The sequence below is a fragment of the Anopheles aquasalis genome, chromosome 3, assembly GCF_943734665.1.
Source record: "Anopheles aquasalis chromosome 3, idAnoAquaMG_Q_19, whole genome shotgun sequence".
Classification (NCBI taxonomy): domain Eukaryota; kingdom Metazoa; phylum Arthropoda; class Insecta; order Diptera; family Culicidae; genus Anopheles; species Anopheles aquasalis.
In genome coordinates, this window is record NC_064878.1 from 63,926,049 (window position 1) to 63,946,048 (window position 20,000).

General features: G+C 46.4%; 3 protein-coding genes across 7 annotated transcripts in view; 2 read left to right on the plus strand and 1 right to left on the minus strand.

Annotated features, from left to right (window-relative positions):
- Positions 1-815, plus strand: part of LOC126578822 (armadillo repeat-containing protein 8-like) — a 4,305-nt gene extending 3,490 nt beyond the window's left edge. Inside the window, exon 9 of the mRNA XM_050241751.1 lies at positions 1-815. This exon is cut by the window's left edge and continues 433 nt beyond it. The gene's annotated coding sequence lies outside the window, so the exon portion shown is untranslated.
- A 64-nt stretch (positions 816-879) lies between these two features.
- On the minus strand, positions 880-2,804 carry LOC126578823 (islet cell autoantigen 1-like protein). The gene is made up of 4 exons (XM_050241752.1): positions 2,664-2,804; positions 2,067-2,584; positions 1,713-1,988; positions 880-1,637 (listed from the first exon to the last, which is right to left on the minus strand). The coding sequence occupies exons 1-4, from the start codon at positions 2,725-2,727 to the stop codon at positions 981-983; spliced, it is 1,515 nt and encodes a 504-aa protein (XP_050097709.1). The 5' UTR covers positions 2,728-2,804; the 3' UTR covers positions 880-980.
- Positions 2,805-3,249: 445 nt separating this feature from the next.
- The window catches only part of LOC126577882 (nucleosome-remodeling factor subunit NURF301), a 19,814-nt gene continuing 3,063 nt past the window's right edge, over positions 3,250-20,000 (plus strand). For 2 of the 5 annotated variants that reach the window (XM_050239886.1, XM_050239890.1), the window contains exons 1-10: positions 4,064-4,285; positions 4,791-5,273; positions 5,783-10,276; positions 10,359-10,754; positions 10,846-11,124; positions 11,210-11,430; positions 11,512-12,793; positions 12,917-13,086; positions 18,748-19,240; positions 19,323-20,000. The exon at positions 19,323-20,000 is cut by the window's right edge and continues 17 nt beyond it. In XM_050239886.1, the coding sequence (XP_050095843.1) occupies positions 4,952-5,273; positions 5,783-10,276; positions 10,359-10,754; positions 10,846-11,124; positions 11,210-11,430; positions 11,512-12,793; positions 12,917-13,086; positions 18,748-19,240; positions 19,323-20,000 (8,335 nt within the window). In that variant the 5' untranslated portion in view covers positions 4,064-4,285; positions 4,791-4,951. Of the gene's footprint in view, positions 3,277-3,334; positions 3,389-3,729; positions 3,787-4,063; positions 4,286-4,790; positions 5,274-5,782; positions 10,277-10,358; positions 10,755-10,845; positions 11,125-11,209; positions 11,431-11,511; positions 12,794-12,916; positions 13,087-18,747; positions 19,241-19,322 lie in introns of those variants that run through there. The other 3 variants (XM_050239887.1, XM_050239888.1, XM_050239889.1) reach the window with 3 other exon arrangements.

Sequence of the window (20,000 nt, forward strand, 5' to 3'; positions counted from 1 at the left end):
ACCAAGCAAACAGAAAAGAACTGATTCTTATAACTGCGCATCCCCAAAAAAGTGCTTCCGGCGTTGGGAGCCAAGAACGATCGCTAATCTCACTAGAAATGGTCCGTTAATCATCATCGTACCGACGCGCTAGCGCAAATTTTGATAGGAAGAAGAGAGAAAGAAAAAAAGAGAAGGAGTGCGCCAACCAGTGAACAAACGTTTGTTAAGTTTACTCTAATTTTATTAATTTATTTAAGAAAAAGTAAAATTACGAGAACTCAGAAGCGAAGGGAGAGTGAAATGGAAACTCAAACAAACCGAAAATCGTGTAGCTACGTCAAGGACGGTACGTCCGTTGAAATGGTCTTCTCCAGTGGATAAATATAGAGCAAAGTATACAAAACCACCTTTTCGCGGAGCGTTTTGGAATTGTGTGTGGCCTACTGTGGCTCGGCAATGGTCACTAGAGGTCCTTTCACCTTACCGGATGTCCTTTCCTTTCTCTTTCTTTCTCCATTTCTATTTCTGTTCCCTTTAACACCAGGTACTATGCATCCAGATGCTTCTCCGCCAGGAGACGGCTACATACAGCGGGGTTAGTTACCTGAGTGTAAAACAGCAGCAAGACTAAACAAGTGGCTCAAAAGGGGTGGATGAATTATTCGTTAATTTAATCGAAAGATTAATAAAAAGATTCACCAATAACTCGCGCAGCTTGCTACAATCTTCATTTGCGTTCCCGAACGCTGCAGTCCCGTTCTTTGCGAAACAACATGTGATTGTAGAATAGACAGTTTCAGTTTATTCATGCGAACTTAAATTAGGCCGGGAAGGAGAGGTATGTGGTAAGTAACTTATCATTTAGCATAGCAGAGCATACGGTTAACAAAAGCGGGATATTCTTTTCACGTGACACATAATGAAAACACAGGCACAAACAGCGAACCCACGTTGAACCCAACAGAGAGGGTATTTAAATCGTAACAGAAAGAATCCGTTCAAGCTGCCATACTGTTGACCGGAGCGTCCGTTTTCGATGGTATAGCATCCGGATTTGAGAGAGGATCCAGTTCCGCAAACAACTGATACCATCCGCTAAGATCCCGCTTACCCGTTTTCGTTTCTTCCTTCGCCTTGGGTTTGGAACCGCCCCCTGCACTGGTGCCAGCCGTTGATCCACCGGTGGCAGTGGCAGCCCCAGCGTTACCTTGGATACCGCCAGAAATCTGCTGCTGGTTGCCAGGTTTCGAAAAACCATGCAACAAACTACTGAACAGATCGGTCGCCCTTTCCGTTCGCTTTCCCTCAGTCGTCATCCCATCCGGCGCCGGTGCTATTGGCGAATTCGATGCATTCGGCAGGGGAAAATCGAATGCATCATCCACGAGACTGCTGTTACCGAGTAGCATGGAAGGCAAGAATGGTGCCGGCGCGGACATAAAGTCGGAAAACTCGTCATCCAAACTGAGCCCTAGCAGATCACAGCTTGCTCCGTTAGTAGCACTGTCATGCTTATCGCTGGCTTGCACATTCAATTTCGGTACCCCCGATAACAGTGCATCGATCTCTTCATCAACGTCGGCTAGCATCTTCTGCTCTTTCAATGATGACTTCTTGGATCCATCCGGTTCATCCAGATCGTCCTTGTACTCTTCCTGCCATGGAAAAGAATCGAATTTTCGGTTTAAAGAAGGAAAGCTAAAATTTTAAACGAGTATGCTGCGCCATACCTTAAAAAATAACATCTGGTCATCGTCGGCCGGCGGTCCCGGTGGTTCCTGGTGTTGCAGACTCCCGTCAATCTGATCATCGGTGCATTCCTCGTTCGGATTCGCCTGAGTGAGTTCTTTAAGGACGGAGAAATTATAGTGTGGATCCTTTGCCAGACTTTTCAGCGTGTTTCTGTATGTTTCATCCGTTTTCTTTGCAAACAGCAGTATGGCGTTCTGGTAGCCTACCAACGCGTGGGAGAACATGTTGCATCGGGCGGCAGCTAGAAGATCAATCTGAAAGCCGCGGACGGCATTAGGAAGGAGTTCGAGAGATGGAAACAATCTTTGAACATCTCATTTCCACAATCTTACCTTCTCGAGACAATCGAGCGTATATTTGTCGAACTTGGTCTTGGCGGTCTTCACGTGTCGCTGCGCTTTTCGAAACTTTTCCAAGCCCCTGCCGGTGTCCGGATCCAGCTGAATGCTAACCGATTTCATCCAGCTGAGCGCAGCCCGATACTCGGTTCGCTCCTTTTCCATCTGCTGTATCGTGTGGTGTGTATCAGCAATTGCACGGCCCTTGAACGTGTGCACATCGTGATGAAGCCGCAATAACGGAACTCGAATCGCAATGCGCTGCTGGCCACAGTACGAAATCGCTTTGCCAGTGGTGGACATCATTTTGCCGGTGGTCGGGCTTTCTTTGCTGACTTCACGCAAAAATTTCCCCAAGGAGTTTTCCTCCTGTGCCAGAATACACATTCGCTCTTGGTACTGGTCGATGATACGGTACAGTTTACTGCAGCTTTCGGCAACCGAGCGGAACAGCTCAATCTTAGAGTCTAGCTCCCCGTCGGAAGCTACAATGTTTTCGTCCTCTTTGGAGCCTGCCGGGGGTTAAGATATGTGGTGTTCTTCAATTCCAAAGGCACTCCCTTCCGACGGAATGTACACAAATCAACCTACCGAGCTTCCTTTGGACCGCCTTTTTGGTTACCCAAAATTGGTGCTGTAATTCGGACTTCAACATCCTTTGGCCGTTGAATCACGTTCCCGAATGCACTGAACACGGTTCTCTGCCCTACCGTATGCGAGCGGAGAGACCTCGAAACAGTTGTGTTATTTGCTTTGCATTCCCCGTTAAAATATTGATTTTTCCATTTTCCTCAGCACGCACCCCCCAACCGAAACAAATGACAGCCGTTCAGTTGCTGGTCTTGTTTTTCCAAATTTTCTTTTTATCACGGCACGATGCGGTTGCGCACGTGGAGGGCGGTTAAGCGACCGTTGATATGGTACAATGTAGAAGCGATGCACCCTGTACCCTGGGCTACAGCAACGGGAATATTACAGATTTTACGCGTTAAATACTTCTTTTAGCTAAAATATGGATTCGTCGGCTGTTAAATACGATGGATGATTATTTTCTAAATAAATCGGGAATTTTGAATTTTGGCAGCCACTTGACACTTTATCCAGCCAAAAGAAATTTATCGTGCCATTCAAGGAGCTATCGAGCCAACGATTGGCGAGGATCAAAATCATTTTTGGCAAGACGATGAGCGAACGGTAGAAAAAGGTAAGCTGGATTTTTCCGTGCAAGCGTCTGTGATGTTTCCGCCGTTCGTTCTGCGTGTGATTGTTTTGGACGAACGTCGTACGAAGTATTTGCGAGGAACGGACCGGACCAGGTATTTGCTTGCGCGCAGAAAATACGGCGGCCTTCCAAAACCTCCATATTCGGCGCACAAACGCGCTTCATCGTCGGCTTCGGTTGTGCGCGATGCAGCGCTCGTTTTATCATCTGTGCAGTGGTATTCGTAGTGGCAAAACTGAAGTTATTGTGGTTTTTGGAAATGCAAACGGGAAATGTAAATACGCGTATTTCCCTTGCGGATTTGTTCCTCAAAGGACCTAAAAATCGTCGGATAAATGAAGTTTCCCTGAACAGCGCGTAGGAGAGAGAGGCCCCGATATAGCGATCCCTTTTTCGCTGCATCTCAGGAGCCAGTTCGCGTTGCCTGTAGGTGGCGCTAGTGTGCAATGAAAGCGAGCTCCTGATTGGTCGCAATTCTGTGAGGGTGAAAAAGTATGATTTTATTAACAGAAATACGAGTTAATCGGTAGAAATAGTGTTAATTGTATGTAAAAATTGTGTGTGAAATTTGGCAAAACACTCGCGGTGGCCGTAGCTACGCTGGTGGGCAGAGAAAGAAGTTTGACTTCTTATTTTGCGACGCTTGGCTTCGGGCAAGATGGCGACCGAGCGCAGCAGCCAATCAGCGTCGAGCTTTGATGCGGGCCGTACAGGGTCGAATTTTTTCATACTTTTCGAGGCCCGCGTCGCTGTACTGCAGAAGGCGTCTTCGGTGAGCAAAGTCGAATCGAAAAGTTGGGCTCCCAAAGCCGCGGCCAATTCACGGTGAAAGACTCGGAAAAAGGAAGAAAATTTGCACTATTTTGACATGTGTCAGGACCGCAGTCCAGTGAACAGTGAACGGAGTTAAACGAAAGGACAACGGCTTCTTTGCAGCGCCGAGAATTCTGCAGCCCCTCCGCCAGACTATTCTGGCCTGATCGCCGCGGTGGTAGGTTTTTCGCTCAACGTGTAATGCCCGTGTGGCAACACAGCAGGCTGTGGTGCATCTCGGAAAAGAGTGCACGGACGGACGAGTGTCTGCAGACGAATGTCCTTTTGTGCAGCAGTACCGTGTGTGTTTTTGGTGCCTCGTGGTTCTACGGTGGAATCCGTGTTGTCCAGAGCGTTGGCCTAGCATCAACAAAGGGTTTTCGGTATTGAAGGTTAAATGTTGAATATTCTGGAAAACGGACCAAAGCGCAGAAAACGAATCGTGGTGCCAAACTAAACGCGAAAGACACGCAAGTTTAAAGAATTATTGCGGACTATCAACAGCTATCGGTGCATTGGTAATCACTGGTAGCTGAATAACTCTACATTTTAAGCGCGTCGGTAACATAACCCTATACCCCTTCTCTCCACAGCGTTCGATATGATGAAGCAAATAATTATCTTTGGTAGTTTAGTTTGTACCATCTCGCTTATAGATTTCTGTTTTGTTTCTCTTCGCACAGGTAGCAGAATTGAAGTGATGAATTGTGAATTCCTGCTGTGTCGATGAGTAAAAAGCCAAAAGCTATGGTTCTGAAGAGCTGCTCACAGCACAAGCTACCAACAGTTGATTAGTGCAACGCTATTGAACATTGAAACCAGTGACAAAAGCATAAGAAGAAAAATGACTGGACGGCAAGCAAATGGGCCGAGTGGCACACCGTCGGGCAAGCGGCGGGGCCGACCACCGAAATCGGCCACCATGGAGAGGCCGAAAAAGTTTCAGTATCATTTAATGAAAAAACCCAAATATCTGTGCAAAGACGGCCAGGATGGAAGCAGCACTCCGTCGCGAGCATCGTCCCCGCAAGGCAGCGAGGAAAGCCGGCCATCTACCTCCCGGAGGGCCGTTGCCACCAAAACAAGAGGCAGAAAAGCAACGCCACGCGGTCGTCCCGCAGGAAGAGGCCGTGGTGGACACAACAGTTCAGTGAGCAATCGCAAAGGTAAGTCCCTAGTGACGCTCCAAATTGCATCATTTGCGTGGAACGAGGACGAACGAAGCGGGTAGAGGGAGAGCGAGGCGCGCCGAGTGCGTGCGTGCGTGCGTTTGTTTTCCCTCCATTTTTTCGTTCCCTCTGCGTTCCGTTTGACAGTTCGACGCCTGCCCAGCCAAACAGAAGCGAGTCGGCGGCGCCCGCTGCGCCAAGATATGTTTTGATGTTCCCTTTTTGTTAATTTCCCCTTTTTGGTGCCAGTTCTCTTTAAAGAATCGTTCTGGACCGCCTTAAAGACGGCTTCTCGCTCCGTTTTGTTTACATTTTTTTTGCTCTCGTTTCACTTGGCGGGAAACGTTATGTTGACCCATTATTATTAATAGGGGCGATAAGCGCAGTACGGGTGAAAGTAATGCTTGCGCGGCAGGCCTTAAACTTCTATCTAAATATCCACATTGTCCTTGGACCAAAAGCGAAGACAGGTTATGCTTTAACGTAATTGTACTGCTCTCTTACAGCGTATTCCTACCACGAATCGGAATATCACTATGGTTCTGATTTCGGGGACGAAAGCGATAAAAGCGATCCGTACGACGATTCCATACACTCGGCCAGCGACTCCGAGGACAGTCTTGGTCAAGCATCGGACAGTGATTTTTCGATGCAAAGCTTTGGCGTGGGCACTGGTATCAGTGCCGGGTGCCTGAAGGAGCCAAGCCCTGATCCGATCTGGTTGCAGGATCGTGAGGTGCCACCGCTGGAGATTCCCGAATCATCAAAAGATCTTCTGGTACCGAATGACATCGTACTGAAGTGTGCATCCATTTACGAGATCATTCGGCGGTTTCGACATCTGGTGAGGCTGTCGCCCTTCCGATTTGAAGACTTCTGTGCCGCTATTTCGAGCGAAGACCAGAGTGCGCTGTTGACTGAACTGCACATAATGCTGCTGAAAGCGATCTTGCGTGAAGAAGACTCCCAGCAGACGCACTTTGGTCCGTTGGATCAAAAGGACAGTGTGAACATTGCGCTCTATCTCATGGATGCCTTCACTTGGCCAGAGATTCTGCGAAACTATGTCGAAAGCGATCCCAACCTGGACCAGGGTGTGCTGAAGATCCTGGGAACCACCGAATACCCGTACGTATCAGCTGAGGATAGGCTGTATGTGCTTCAGTTTCTAACGGATCAGCTTCTCGTAACGAGCTCTGTGCGGGATGACATGACACAGGAAGGGCCAATTCGTTACGACGACCACTGTCGCGTTTGCCACAGGGTGGGCGATTTGTTGTGCTGTGAAACATGTCCGGCTGTATTCCATCTCGAGTGTGTGGAGCCACCGTTAGTTGACATACCGAACGGAGATTGGCAGTGCAATCTATGCAAATCACACAAGGTTACTGGGGTGCTCGATTGTATATCTACCCAGGAAAAGCAAGGCATGCTTTGCCGGCAGGAGATGCTCGGATACGATCGCAATGGTCGAAAGTATTGGTTCCTCCTGCGTCGTTTGTTCGTGGAAAGCGAAGATGCCTCACAGGTCTGGTACTACAGTACGGTGAAACAGTTTGAGCTACTGATGTCAAAGCTGGACGGGGACGAGTTTGAAGCGGATCTGTACGAGCAGCTCAATGAAAACTACCGAGATGAGATCGTGCGGCAAATGACGCTTACCGAGACGATCACCAATCAGCAGAAAGGTAACAAGAAATCGTACATTGAGATGGACAATCAGCGCATTGAAAAGCTGCTAGATCAACTGAGGGGAGGTGGAGAACACGCGGGGACCGCCGACGCTGAATCTGATCCAAGTAGAGACCCTGAGGACAAGGAGCTGGAAGATAGCGATGGAATGGATGAAAATGGAGAACTGAAGGACACGGATTCGGCCGATGCAAAAGAAGGTGACGATCAAGCACAACAGAATGGAGGTGGAAGCAAACACGTCACTAGATCCAAGACGGGCTCACTGACTCCTCGCACATTCAATCTGGATGATTTGAAAAAGAAAAGTTTGAAGGATGAGTCTGGCGTCACCACAGCCAACGGTGGAACCGTCGTCGGAGTAACAGCTGATGGGATCGATCGGCTGACTCGCCAGAAAGTAAATCAGCTGTCCAATGGTACGCTGTACTTCAAGTTGGGTATGGAAAACGGATACAAGAGCTACGTGAATCAATATTCGATTAATCCGATCGCATTGAACAAACCGCAGCGTAACGAGGAGCGTGATAAGAAGCGACATCTTTCACACAAATTCTCGTTGACCCAGGCGTCAGAATTCAAATGGCTCGGTGGAGGTTTGTATGCCAGTCAACAGCAGATAGTAACGACCATCCGACAAACGATACTAGCGCTGGAGCAATCGCTGGCGTCACCCTTCATGCACCATAATTGGCAGCGGTTGAGGCGGATTTGGATAAATGCGATCACTACTAGCACGAAAGCGCAAGAATTTTCACGCCTGTTGTGCATCCTCCAGTCGTGTATGCGCAGTGTCGTGTTTGCTAGCGTTTGGCATGAGCAGCTTGGCCACACTCGCATGTACCGCATTACGTCGGCCGAGCGCGAAGAGAAGAAAAAGCTGGAGAAACGGGAAAAACGCGAACGTGACGATGAGGAGGAGCGCAATCGGACGGCAATCAATTTCGTCAAGTATTCGCTTGGATTAAAGCATCAGGTGTGGAAACAAAAAGGAGAAGAATATCGTATACATGGTCAGTGGGATTGGGTGTGGATGTCGAACGGTCGCCGGCAGAAATCGGTCGTCGGTCGCAAAACGAATGAGACTGTTCAGATGGTTGTGCCGGTCATCCAGCCCGAAACAGGCCAGAAGAAGCTACAAAGGTTCGATTCTCGGACGTACGAAGCCTTGCAGCGTATCTGTGATCCAGACGCCGCCAAGCAGCAGAAGGGGTCAGCTGTTGAGTATCTGACAAATATTGAGGCTCTGAATGCGAAGCTGTTGCCAAAGCTGGAAACCATCGAACTAGCCACGTTCCCTGTACAGGAATTTAACACGGAGATCGATGTGTCGCAGGCACTGACATCGCCTCAGGCTCGTATACTGTATCCCAAGGTGGCCCGCAAAAGTCCCTTGTTAGATGGATTATTACAGCGGCGTATAAATCTTCGTGATGCGGAAGAGCTACGTATCAAACAGGCGAAGACAAAGCAAGACATATTGGCCCAGGAGTCCAGTGCGGATGAACCACCAGCTACCGTTATACAAAAACCAGAGTCGACGGTCATTACCGTGCGAGTTCTTCCGCCCAGCGAGTGCATAGAGAAGCAGATGCAACGCATCGTCAACAGCCGTGCTGCTCCTAGTGCTGTCGTACCTATCAGCACTCGGCCACATCTTTCCGCGTTTCAGCAACATACGCGCAATCGGCTATACCGAGAGAAACTCCAGGCCATGGCGTCCCGAGTGCACGAGTTGCGTGTTAAGTATTACACTGTGAGTAACCAGACAAAGGCAAACAAATGCTATTCCATTGAATGTTGCGTGGCAGGTGGAAATAGCAACTCATCGATCTCGTCTACGCCCGTCTGCTTTTCACCTCTTTGCCGCCAGAAGCATGCGTTGAGGGAAGAACTGCACGCACTGCTTAAGCAGATGCAAATCCTGGAGATTCAGCACAGTAGCGCACTAGCTGCCAATGCAGCAAATGCCGCGGCCAGTGCCTCTGGTGCTGCTGGTACAGCCTCTGCGAAGTCTATCTTGGAGCAGAAGCTAACGGAGGCAAAGAAGGAAAGCTTCGAAACATTGTTCACAAACTTCTCGATACATCTGTTTAAATCGATGAATGAGGATTTGGAGCGCTCCAAAAGAACTGCGCACGATTTCGATGAAGAGTTGTTAGCAAAGTTGGTCGGAAATGTTGCGCCCAAGGTGGAAGCGGATGACGATAAGGCTGCGATTAGTGAGCATGAGGCGGTTTTGCTTGATCCATCAGTGAGTGTGAAGGAAGAAGTGGTGTGCAGTACGGATAATGCAAGCGATACCACCTTGCTCGATGCGACTACCACAGAATTGACCGATGAAGCTGCCCCGAAGGCTATGGAAATAGACAATGATGCTGAAGGGGGAGAGGGCAAGATTGGATCGATGTTGAATGAAAATTCCAATTCTGTGTCCTCGGAAGAACCGGCTAGTAGTGTGGTGGGCGCAGAGCCTCGTACAACGCGTGGTCGCAGCGGGCGTACGCGTGCCAGTAAGACTGCGGATGAATCTGCCGCTGCTAACGGAGATATCAAACCAAAGGAAGAGGTACTAGACAAACCGGCGCCGTTAGAAAGACCGATAGGAGCACCGCCAGGTTATCCGGCTGTACGTGCGCCGAATCGCCGCTTTGGATGTCCATCGCGTTGCGTTAAGAAAGAGGAACCGGAAGAGAAAGAGCAAGCCCCGGACGGTAGCGTCAGGGTGTATTCCGTGGCAAACACAAAGGGAAAAGTGTACTTGCGGAAGACACTTCCGCCAACGACATCGACATCATCAAAGGCCCCTGGGCTTGATAAACCCAAGGAAGGAAAAATTCCTGTGCTTGGCAGCGGCAAACCACGGTACCCTGTTGTGAACTACTTCCGCACGAAAAAAGGCAATACCTCCATCATGGTGCTGCCACGTGGTGAGCTGCTGAAGCTAGCAAAGAACGGTGGACGCCTGCAAGTGAGCGGTTTCCATCATCTGGCAAAAACAAACACATCGGTCTGGCCGTACCCATGCTCACGACCTCTGTTCAAAACCTGCTGGTTGTATAGGACAGTGAATCTCACCACGCTGGCAGCTGTCGGACTTCAGCTCCGCATATTTTGGACATGTTTCCGCTGGGACGATATGGCTATGAAACCCCTCACCGCTGATGGCAAGCATCAAGTGACGACGGAATCTGAGATCATGTCGCTCGAAATATTGCGCCATCGTCATGTGGGTATGTTCAATGAAAGGCTACAGTACCTGCGAAGGAAGGTTGTCATCCCACTAGAATTGCCGAAAACTGCGAGAGGTAAGTGGCGTTGCGATCGACTGTTATTGATTACTGTGATGATACTGTGCAACTTATCGCTATTTTTTTTATTTTCCTACAGCCGAAGTGCAATCCATCCGATCGGGTTTGCGCAAGCGGAAGCGTGCTGAATCACCACAGCAAACGGAGCCGCAGGTCTCGGAGGAGTGGATAGACGAAGATAAATTGGAACTCTGGGAGGTGAAGCTTTATGGTGAGAAGCAAGAAAGGCTAGCTGCTGCTTCCGCCCAACCTGTTACGCGCAACAGCACTGGCAAGCTTCCTGTGAACCGACAAAACGACACATCTTCAACGGCCGGCGTAAGCGCAAACAAATCGTCGACTCCATCCACTTCGTCGTCCACTGTCATTTCGACCAGAACTTCGCGAGAAGAAATCAACGAAAAGATGGAACAACAGCTTCGGATTCAGCGTGCTGCTCATAATCAGAAGCGTGCGCTTGAAATGAAACAGCAGGGTATGTCATTTTGTCAAATTCGAAGCTCTAAGGCTATCGTCGAGACAGTGTGTAACTGACGGTTTTCTTTTCCTGTACACCATTTCCTAAGGTACACCCAAAACAGCTACAGGTGGTATTATTCATCGTAAGGTTTTGGTGAAGAGTGCGGATGGTACAACCAAAATCATTCATCAAGCTATCCCAGCATCGGCTGCTGCACAATCGCCGAAACCCCAACAACCCGCCACTCCTAAGTCGGAAGTGACGCAAAAGGTGCAGATCATTCGTGGTCCCGATGGGAAGGTCAGCGTACGCGGCCTAAACCCAGGCCAACAGTTGATACAAACAGCCGATGGTAATCTGCATGTTTTGAGCAACAATCCAAATAGTAAGTCGTTATGTCCGTCACCAATTGCTGGATAATGTGATGAGATATGTACTTCATGTACTTCTTCCGTTATCTTTTGTTTCAGCACCTAAGCAAACGATCACGAAGGTGGGTCAGAAGGTACTGAAAATCGCCCAACCGCAGGGGTCACCCACTGTGGCAGCTAGTGGTAGTTCCGGTTCCGGCCAAACACAACAAGCTCCTACCATTTTGAACAAGGGCGTTGTTGTGCGGGCTGCGGCACCTGGCACACCGACAACTCCTCAACCGATAAAGCAAGTTGTACAGCGACAAATTCTACACAAAGTACGATCATGGTGACGATACTGTTGCACATGTGAATAGTTATTTAAAACAAATGAAAACATTTAATCATTCTTCGTGCAGGTACAAACATCAGCCAGTCCGGCTACGAGCCAACAGACGACTGTTCAGCAGTTAGTGTCCTCAACGACGCCACAGAAAATTGTACTCAACAGTCAAGCCGGTCTGCAAAAGGTACTAACAACCGGTGGACAGTTGTTAACCACCACCGGTACAACGGTGCAGAAGGTGGTGACACAATCGAACCTGCAGCAACTGTTGCAGGGCAGCGGCCAGAAGGTGATTGTGGAACCAACAGCCGCAGCAGCAGCAGCTGCCGCTGCTGCCTCCTCTATATCAGCTACTTCCACTACACAAACACAAAAGGTACTGGTAGCGACTACCCCTGGACAACCGCCGAAGCAAATATTAATTCAGAATGCCGGAACAGCTACGCCCGGCACACCGCAGCAGATTATAATGACTCATGCCGGAGGCCAGAAAGTGGTACAGCAGATTGTAACCAGTCCTGGTCGACAGATCATGATCGGTGGTCAGCTGATTACTTTGAACAGCGGTCAAAAGCTGGTCACCAGTACCCCATTGCAGCTGCAAACGCAGCCAGTGGTATCGGTTGCCGGTGGCGTTGGGCAAATCCAGAAGGTGCAGCAAATTGTGAGTACGGCTCAACCAACGGTAGCCACTGCCACAATCCAACAACCGCAGCAAATTCAACTTCAAATACAGCAACCCGCAGCGATCGTGCAACAGCAAACGATAGTACAATCGGCACCACAACAACCAACTGCGATTAATCAAGCGCAAACCTTCGCTCAACAGCTGGCTAGCGGAAAATTGCAGTTGGGTAATGTCAATGGGCAGCAAGTGTTACTGCGACCGATTGGTAACAACCAGGCGCAAGTGGTTGCACATATCAAAACTCAAACAAACGGAACGGCTCAGATCATCCCGGTTGCTAACCTCACTGACGCCGCGGCGCAACAACAGCAGCAGCAACAACAATTGCAACAACAGTTACAACAGCAGTTGCAGCAGCAGCAATTACAACAGCAGCTACAACAACAACAGCAACAACAACAGCAGCAGCAGCAGCAGCAGCAGCAACAACAACAAATTCTTCAACAGCAACAGCAGCAGCAACAGCAGGAACAACAGATGAACAATGCGGTTGAACAGTCATTGCTGCAAGGCCAACCACCCGGTACGGTAATCAAGTGTGTTACGGCGCAAGTAGTGCATACTGATCAGGGCCCACGGATTGTACTACAAGGGTTGCAGGGTAGTGACTTCACTCCTCAGCAATCGGCCCTAGTCCATCAGCAGGTTAAACAGCAACTATTGCAAGGTAACATGATTTATTCGTAATTTTGTGTTTCATGACATTATGAGATGATTAGAAGATACAAACCAGCTGAATGGAGGAGTTTAACTTTTCCGGACGTCCTGTTTTCTCCTTTTTCTACCATAGCCCAAGAATCCAACGGTCGGCAAGGGGTAATTGGTCCAACAAAAATATACCTCGCTATTCAACCGGCGCAAAATACGCTCGTCACACCCTCTGCTCAGCCTCCGCCACTAGCGCCAGTGCAGATCAAGCATGACACGGCCACAACCTCGATACAGATAAATCAACAACAAGTAAGTCGTTTTTAGACTATGGCCTTTTCGCATTTCATGTTCTCTTCACCAAAAAACCCCTGATCTTCGGTAAATTTCATCTAAGCGAAAAAAAGCTACGAAATACGCTCATAAGAGAGATTAACATGACCAGTAACGTGACACTTACTCATCCGCACTATACCAGTAACGTAAGGAGACGGTGTCTCGTTTTGTGCATGAGCGTATTTATGTGCATGGCGAGTGTGTACGGCTGTACGTGGACGAATGTTACTTTTTGTGCTGGGACGCTGATGATGATACAGATAGGGTCCGATGGATTAATCTTGCTTGCATAACACATTGTTGTGGTACCACCAACCCTGCCTGCCAACTTCTTGCCTCCTGGCCTTCACCCATTCCGGTTTGAATATTTTAAACCTTTTGCTAAGTGTATTTTGTAAGAAAACGCGACCGAAAAAAGGCTCTATAGACACGGTTTAAGGAGGGTTCCAGTCGATATGAAAGAGAGATTTTAAACCCTTCCTCTCGCAAGTTTTTTTTTTGTATGTTTTTATGCGATACGAATGTCCCAGAAATGAATTTTTTTCAAATTCATTTTATATTACTTTCTTTTTAATCATACTAACAACGCCTAGTAGTTTCCACGAGCGTAGTACAGAGAAAGATGATTATGTTAAAAGAAAAGGCTGCTTAAAACCATCAATATTAACAATTACAAACTAAGACGTTAAATGTTAGGATATTTTTGTATAGTATATTATGTTATCGTGTCGCCAACGTTAATCATTCCACTTATTTGGATGCATAAAGACTTCTGCTAGCTGCCGAGCATTTCACCAAAAGAAGGCGTCTAATCGTTGTCTATATTACACTATTGGTTTTAATTCAATTCGACAGAGAGAACCATTTCAGGCATGATGCTCGCTTCGGTAACATTGGTGGTATCGTTTTGCATATTAGGCCAGTTCGATTTGATCGCTTTTTTGCAAATTGTTTCGATGAACGTCATACGCCTTATTTTAAAATACTGCAACAAAAATGTAGAAACGAATGATTCGAAATCTGAAAATCCCGAAGGAGTGTGCAGTGTTACTATCGATAATGGGTTTTATTTTTGCAATACACCCCCCGCACCTGTGAGTTTACACATTAAGATGGGTTTCAAAGTAACAAATCGGGTGAATTATAACCAAAACAGTTGAAGCAACTAATACAATTTTAAGAGAGTTTCCTGCTACACACTTATCGCACACATCACTCACAGTTAGTTTCTCGTGTAAAAAATAGGAAAAAGTATTAGTGATTATGGTGAAAGTAATAGTAATGACAATTTGATTAGGCTTTCCCATTCATAATAATATTGCTAAAAATGGGACAAAGAAAAAATACTTGCCAAGTCCGACGACTAGGATGATGGCGTTGATGACGGTACGAACGCTGTGAAGTTTTATGAAGTAGTATCAAAGCAATTACACAAGCGCGTGAGCAAATGTCCTTCGTGCAGTAATAGGAGTACTCCTTAGCATACAATTCTAAACCACACGAATACACCAAATACAAAGAAAACTACAATGAGAGTAGCGGCTGGTGATGAATGAAGATATCCTCGAGTATCTATTGTATATGAACATTAAATCCCCTCATAATCTACTTTGATAATAGAGAGATCGTTAGAGCGTAACATGAAATGAACAAATAGAATTGTAAACCTAATGCTGATAATGGCAATTTCTTATACTTTTCTATCTGGACTGGGTAAATACAGGGTTTTGACCTACTTACATCGGTCTTGATTACAGCTATAACGAGTGTAATAATAATTGCATTGACATGAGACCACAGATGAGTTTTTCGTTGGTATGATGTGTTCGCGAGACACATGAAAGATGGTCAGACAGAGAATGATGAAAGAGTCCTAATTTTGGTCTAAGGTTTGGTTTTAGCAAGTAGATAACTTGAAACTCACTCAAATTATTCACTTTGTGAATCCAATCCACTGGCACATGATGGAATTTTGTTTATTCATACAAAGTATTTCGTACCAAGTAATTACCTATTGTTTTGGGCAGAGGATATATTTGAACTATGTTAGCGCGGCTTTGGAATATGTATTGAAGCTACTGCTACGAAATTGTCTATCATTGATTAGTGTATTTATTTCAATGTGCAATTAACCTAAGCCTGAATTGAATATTGATTTTTTTCAATTTCTTTTTTAATTGACATCTCACTTTTAACTATGTTTTACCAACTTGCTCTCTATATAAACACAACCAAAAAAGAGAATGATTTTTCACATAGATCGTTCACAAACTGTGGTTTTAAATGCAACATATTATACATTTAATTTATATTTCAATTTAAAAAAACCGGAGCATCTTTGTGCTTGTTTGATTGGTAAGACAAAGAACACTTATTTCACATTTGCTACAGTTTTGCCAGGGAGATGTAGAATAGAGCCCAGATTTGACAATACATCAGCACGCCGTGAGAAATAAACTTGGGGAAAATACTTTCTGTTCCATTTTTGACCACGTAAGGAGTTCTCATCAGCGTACGACTCAATGGGGTGCGACAGAGCTAAAAACCCAGACAACACACATGAAGTTAAGGCAATTTTTGCAGAAGAAATGATGTACATAAATTAGCGACTAAATAATTAAATATAAAGAACAGTAAAACTCGTATTGATAAGTGAAAAAGACGCTGAGGCAAGAAGAAGAAACGAAGCGCAAAGAGAGAAATAAAGAACAAAAATGAATCAACTTTAAACCCGAACTAACGGTTATGTCAATATGATTTGATCATTTGAACTCATAAATGTTCTCCTATGCCAACGATCTCGACCGAAAGTGAAGCGTTCCAATCCGTAATCACCATTAAAACCTCGTGTACTCTACTCTTTAGTAAAAAAAAAAAAACTATCGACCTCAGAATGCTCGTTTCGCTCTTGACTAAAGTTAGTACATAGAAAGATAAATCCATCATTGTATCGAAGATGGGAAGCATAGAGTTACGAAACAGTTAGCCACAAGCGCATTAAGACGAAATAAGATTGCAATCACGATACTCAGCTTTGTTTGAAAGTGTGCAGATGCAAGTCTCGGTGCAGATTTACTATAAACGAATTAATGATAAGCAGTTCGCCATACGGCCATGCTTGCCGGAACAGCGTGTAACATATGCCGAAAGTTAGTGTATGAGCAATGTTTAGTTTACAATATTGGGCCAAAGTACTTACCCATCGCGGGTATCACGATCACGCGTACATTAATGCTTGACACGTTGGCGGGCGGGTGGGCACGGTTCTCAACTCTTGGATTGCTCATCATAGAGTAATTTTTATACTCGGCTACGGTTACGGTTGTGTCAGGTCAACGGCATCCTTCGAAGCAAGGATTCAAATTGAAGCTACGGGTTTTATACGATTTATTTGTTATGTTTATATGTAACACTGTGACCAATCATCAAAAACCACAAAATCAAGCGGTATATTCAGGCCAGGTCCCTTTCCTGATTTTTGCTTTTATTTCAACGTTGTTCAATTGTTTTTTAGATTTCCTATTAATACTTTGGGTTTTGTTTTGTTTTTTACCGTTTGTTTAAAATGCTTTCGTTTTTGTTTTGCATATTTAAGTTTGTGTTTACTCTTTGTTTTTCGTTTGGGGTACCATAACATTTTCTCTGTTGTTAATAAGTAACTTTTGCGCATTTTATGTTCAATTTTGTACAAGAAAACTACTCTCTAAACGCTGCTCTTCTACCACACCACACACATTGTTAAGAGACGATGCCAAAGACAAATGTTGAACAACAGATTTCATTCCATTTTTTTTTATTCGACATGATTCCCAGTTTTCACGGTTCACCCACCAACCCTAGCCCCGTTTTATGTCTTCAAACGCTTGTTTCCCCCACGTGTACCTGTCTATTGATCGCCAGACGTGAGTTAAAGAAGCCAGCAAAAACAGGATCAAAGAGTTTTATGCGAGAATGAACCATTTGCGGTTTGAGAAAAAGAAGAGAGAATTGTTAAAAAGCAGATAAATGTAATCCAGCACTTCTTTGCGCCTCTAGCCACCAACGTCGCTCCGACCGAAGAACCCGTACAGCGCATCCGACTACTAGCCCTTCCGGTGTAAGCATTAACTAGTTGATATAGAGCTCATTCAACCCTCTCATCGTGCGTTTTGGTCCATTACAATATTCGATTGCATCGCGCTTTGAGAAAGAGAAAAAGAAATGAGACAGAGAAGCAGTGTAGAGAGTAGTGTGGTCAAGGTACTTCAATCAACCCAACCTCAGTTGGTGGTAAAAGGTGACAGTAATTCTAAACAAGCCGGTAATGTCCCTCACACGCGTTTGCTCCCAAATTTTGTGTTGTATAAACATAGGAAGTAGCATTTTCGGGCAGTGGGTTTGCTAATGGTAAGGTCGCATTTGCTCGACCGCTTGCAGCAATAGCTACTTTTATCTATTTGCACACATTTCATAGCCACGAACAATTTTATATTTGGCGGGGAAACTGTGAAGTAAAAGTAGATAAAGACAGCAGTAAGTTTATTCGGTTGATTTTCTTTTAGCTATCACTTATACACATTAACTTTACCTTCACTTTCACTTTTTTGTTTAGTTGTTTCTTATTTTCGAAACCCCTTTCCATAGCCGTTGTCTGTTGTAACTTTTTGCAAATGCTTCTTTACCTTCGTATGAGGGGAGAGTGAGCATTTATTTGCATTTCCAACTGGGAAGAGCTTCCTTTGGTTGGAGTTTCGAAACATGATAGTACCGCTAGAAAGAGATGTAGAGCAGAGCACGGTTTTTGTACGATTCGGCGGCTGATCAGTACCAGCATCGGAAACAGATGATCGAGATGATTTTGAAAGGAAACGCGAAAGGGGCGATTCGCGCTCAGGATGCCAGCGAAAGGAAATAGGGCAGAAACAGTGAGCATTAACAAAGCTTCGACTGCAGTCAAATAGTATAGTAAATATTAACCAAAGCTTCCGAGAGTGTTGAGAAAACACAACTAACAGGTTACGCATTTTCGATTCTCCCTATCGTGTGAAGAGCATATGTGGCTATCGTTTTGCTTTCCTTTTTGTTTTTGCATACATGAGTCCTACTTTGCTCTGCGTCTGTGCCAGTAGGATTTGTTGCGCTCATAAAGCGTCCTTTCGAGTGTTTCGATTCAATATTCCAAAAATGTTCAATCCGTTAGGATCTTCAGGTAGTGGTTTGTGATGTCGATCAAAGGAGTTAGAATAGGATGTAGAGAGCAAGCAAGAGTGAGAGCGATACAGAGAGAGAGAGTGGAGTCACGAGTCGCGTGTGGTTGCTTCGGTCGGAAGAGATCGTTGGTGGTTATACGAAAGAACACTATCTTGCTTTCCGAAAAGAGGTACGAATTCCTCTATCTTCCAGTCGGCGACGCTTTCTCTTGGATGTGCGATCAATGGACGAGACACGGATCGGGTTCACATGCGTTGGCGAATTAAGAACTAAGCTTTTACTAATCAATACTCTCCATCGCTCGGGGTGCTACTCATCGTGTGTGGACTCACCGTTGCCCCACCACACGTGTGTCGTATCTTTGTGTGTTTGTTTCGTTTCCGTTCCCGTTCCCGGCATCATTATGTGCATCAACGTTGTTGTGGTGGTTCTACAAAAACCCGCTAGGAAGCCGATACGACGAGCAGCATCGAAGCTGGCGTTGGTACCAGCAACGTTTCGTCAGAAGAAATAGCGGCCGTCACCACCGCCGTAGAAGCTGGTGGAGCGGACACTATCATTCAGGGTACAAGCTGCAGCAGTATGCCAGCGTCCTCGGTAATGCTGCCGAAAATGGTTGGCAGCCAGCAGAGCGCAGGTGTTATCGATGATGGGAAACCGCGCATCCTTTCGAACATTATCATCAACGGGGCGAATACGGGCAGTATGATAAATCCGCTGGTGAAGAAAGAACTGATCATGAAGGTGAGCAACAATTTGAACAAACAACAGCAGCAGCAACAACAGCAAGAGACGATGACAATGCAGTCAACAACGTCACAATCAAGCGGCACAGACCCAGCCGCAGGTGATAATGATCAGGGCATCGGTGGGGACGGTAGTGCAGCTACCAACACGACGAAAGACTCCTTCATAGTCACACCAGACTACATCCAGGAAAGTAAGTAAAAGTAGTACAAATTGGTATCGGAAAGGGAATGGGATTATAAATGAGTAATTACTTTCACTTCCTTTCGGTTTAGCCATCAAAACTGCCCTCAAGCAGGAAAATTTGAATCCGGAGATAACGGAAAAGCTGCTGAACCTGCAGCGCTACCAGGAGAAACAGATGAGAACGGAAGATAGGCCGGATCGTACGATTGCCCTGCAGCACAACTATAGCAACATGTCGGGTGTGCCGCGCGGAGATTCGCATGCACATGGTGGCAGCAACCGTGTGCGGAAGCGCACGGTGCGTACCGATGATGATGACGATGAGTGGCAGCTGGACACTCCGAAGCGTTCCCGTCCGTCGAAGGCGGGCGGCTCAGGCGTAGGTCAGCTCCATTCCCCCCACGGTGGCGATTACGGTACTCGGGAAAGGAAGCATTCCAGTAACGAATCTACGGGTACACCCGCCAAAAGACGGACGGCCGCTACTGGACAGACGGTGGCCGCCACATCTGCCCATCTTACTCCGCGTAAATCTCCGACCACCACCGGCAGTGGTGCTGTTGCTGCGGGAGACGTTGGGACACTTGGAAACAAACAATCCGACACACAACATTCCCCAGCTACTTCCCCCTCGGCGCTTGGTAGAATGAGTAAGGGTACTGAAAAACGCAAAACAACATCTGTGGCATCGCCGCACACCACTAGTACTGTCACCGCCACTAACACTAACACGGAAGTCACCAGTCCCCAACAAATCGTGTCACAGC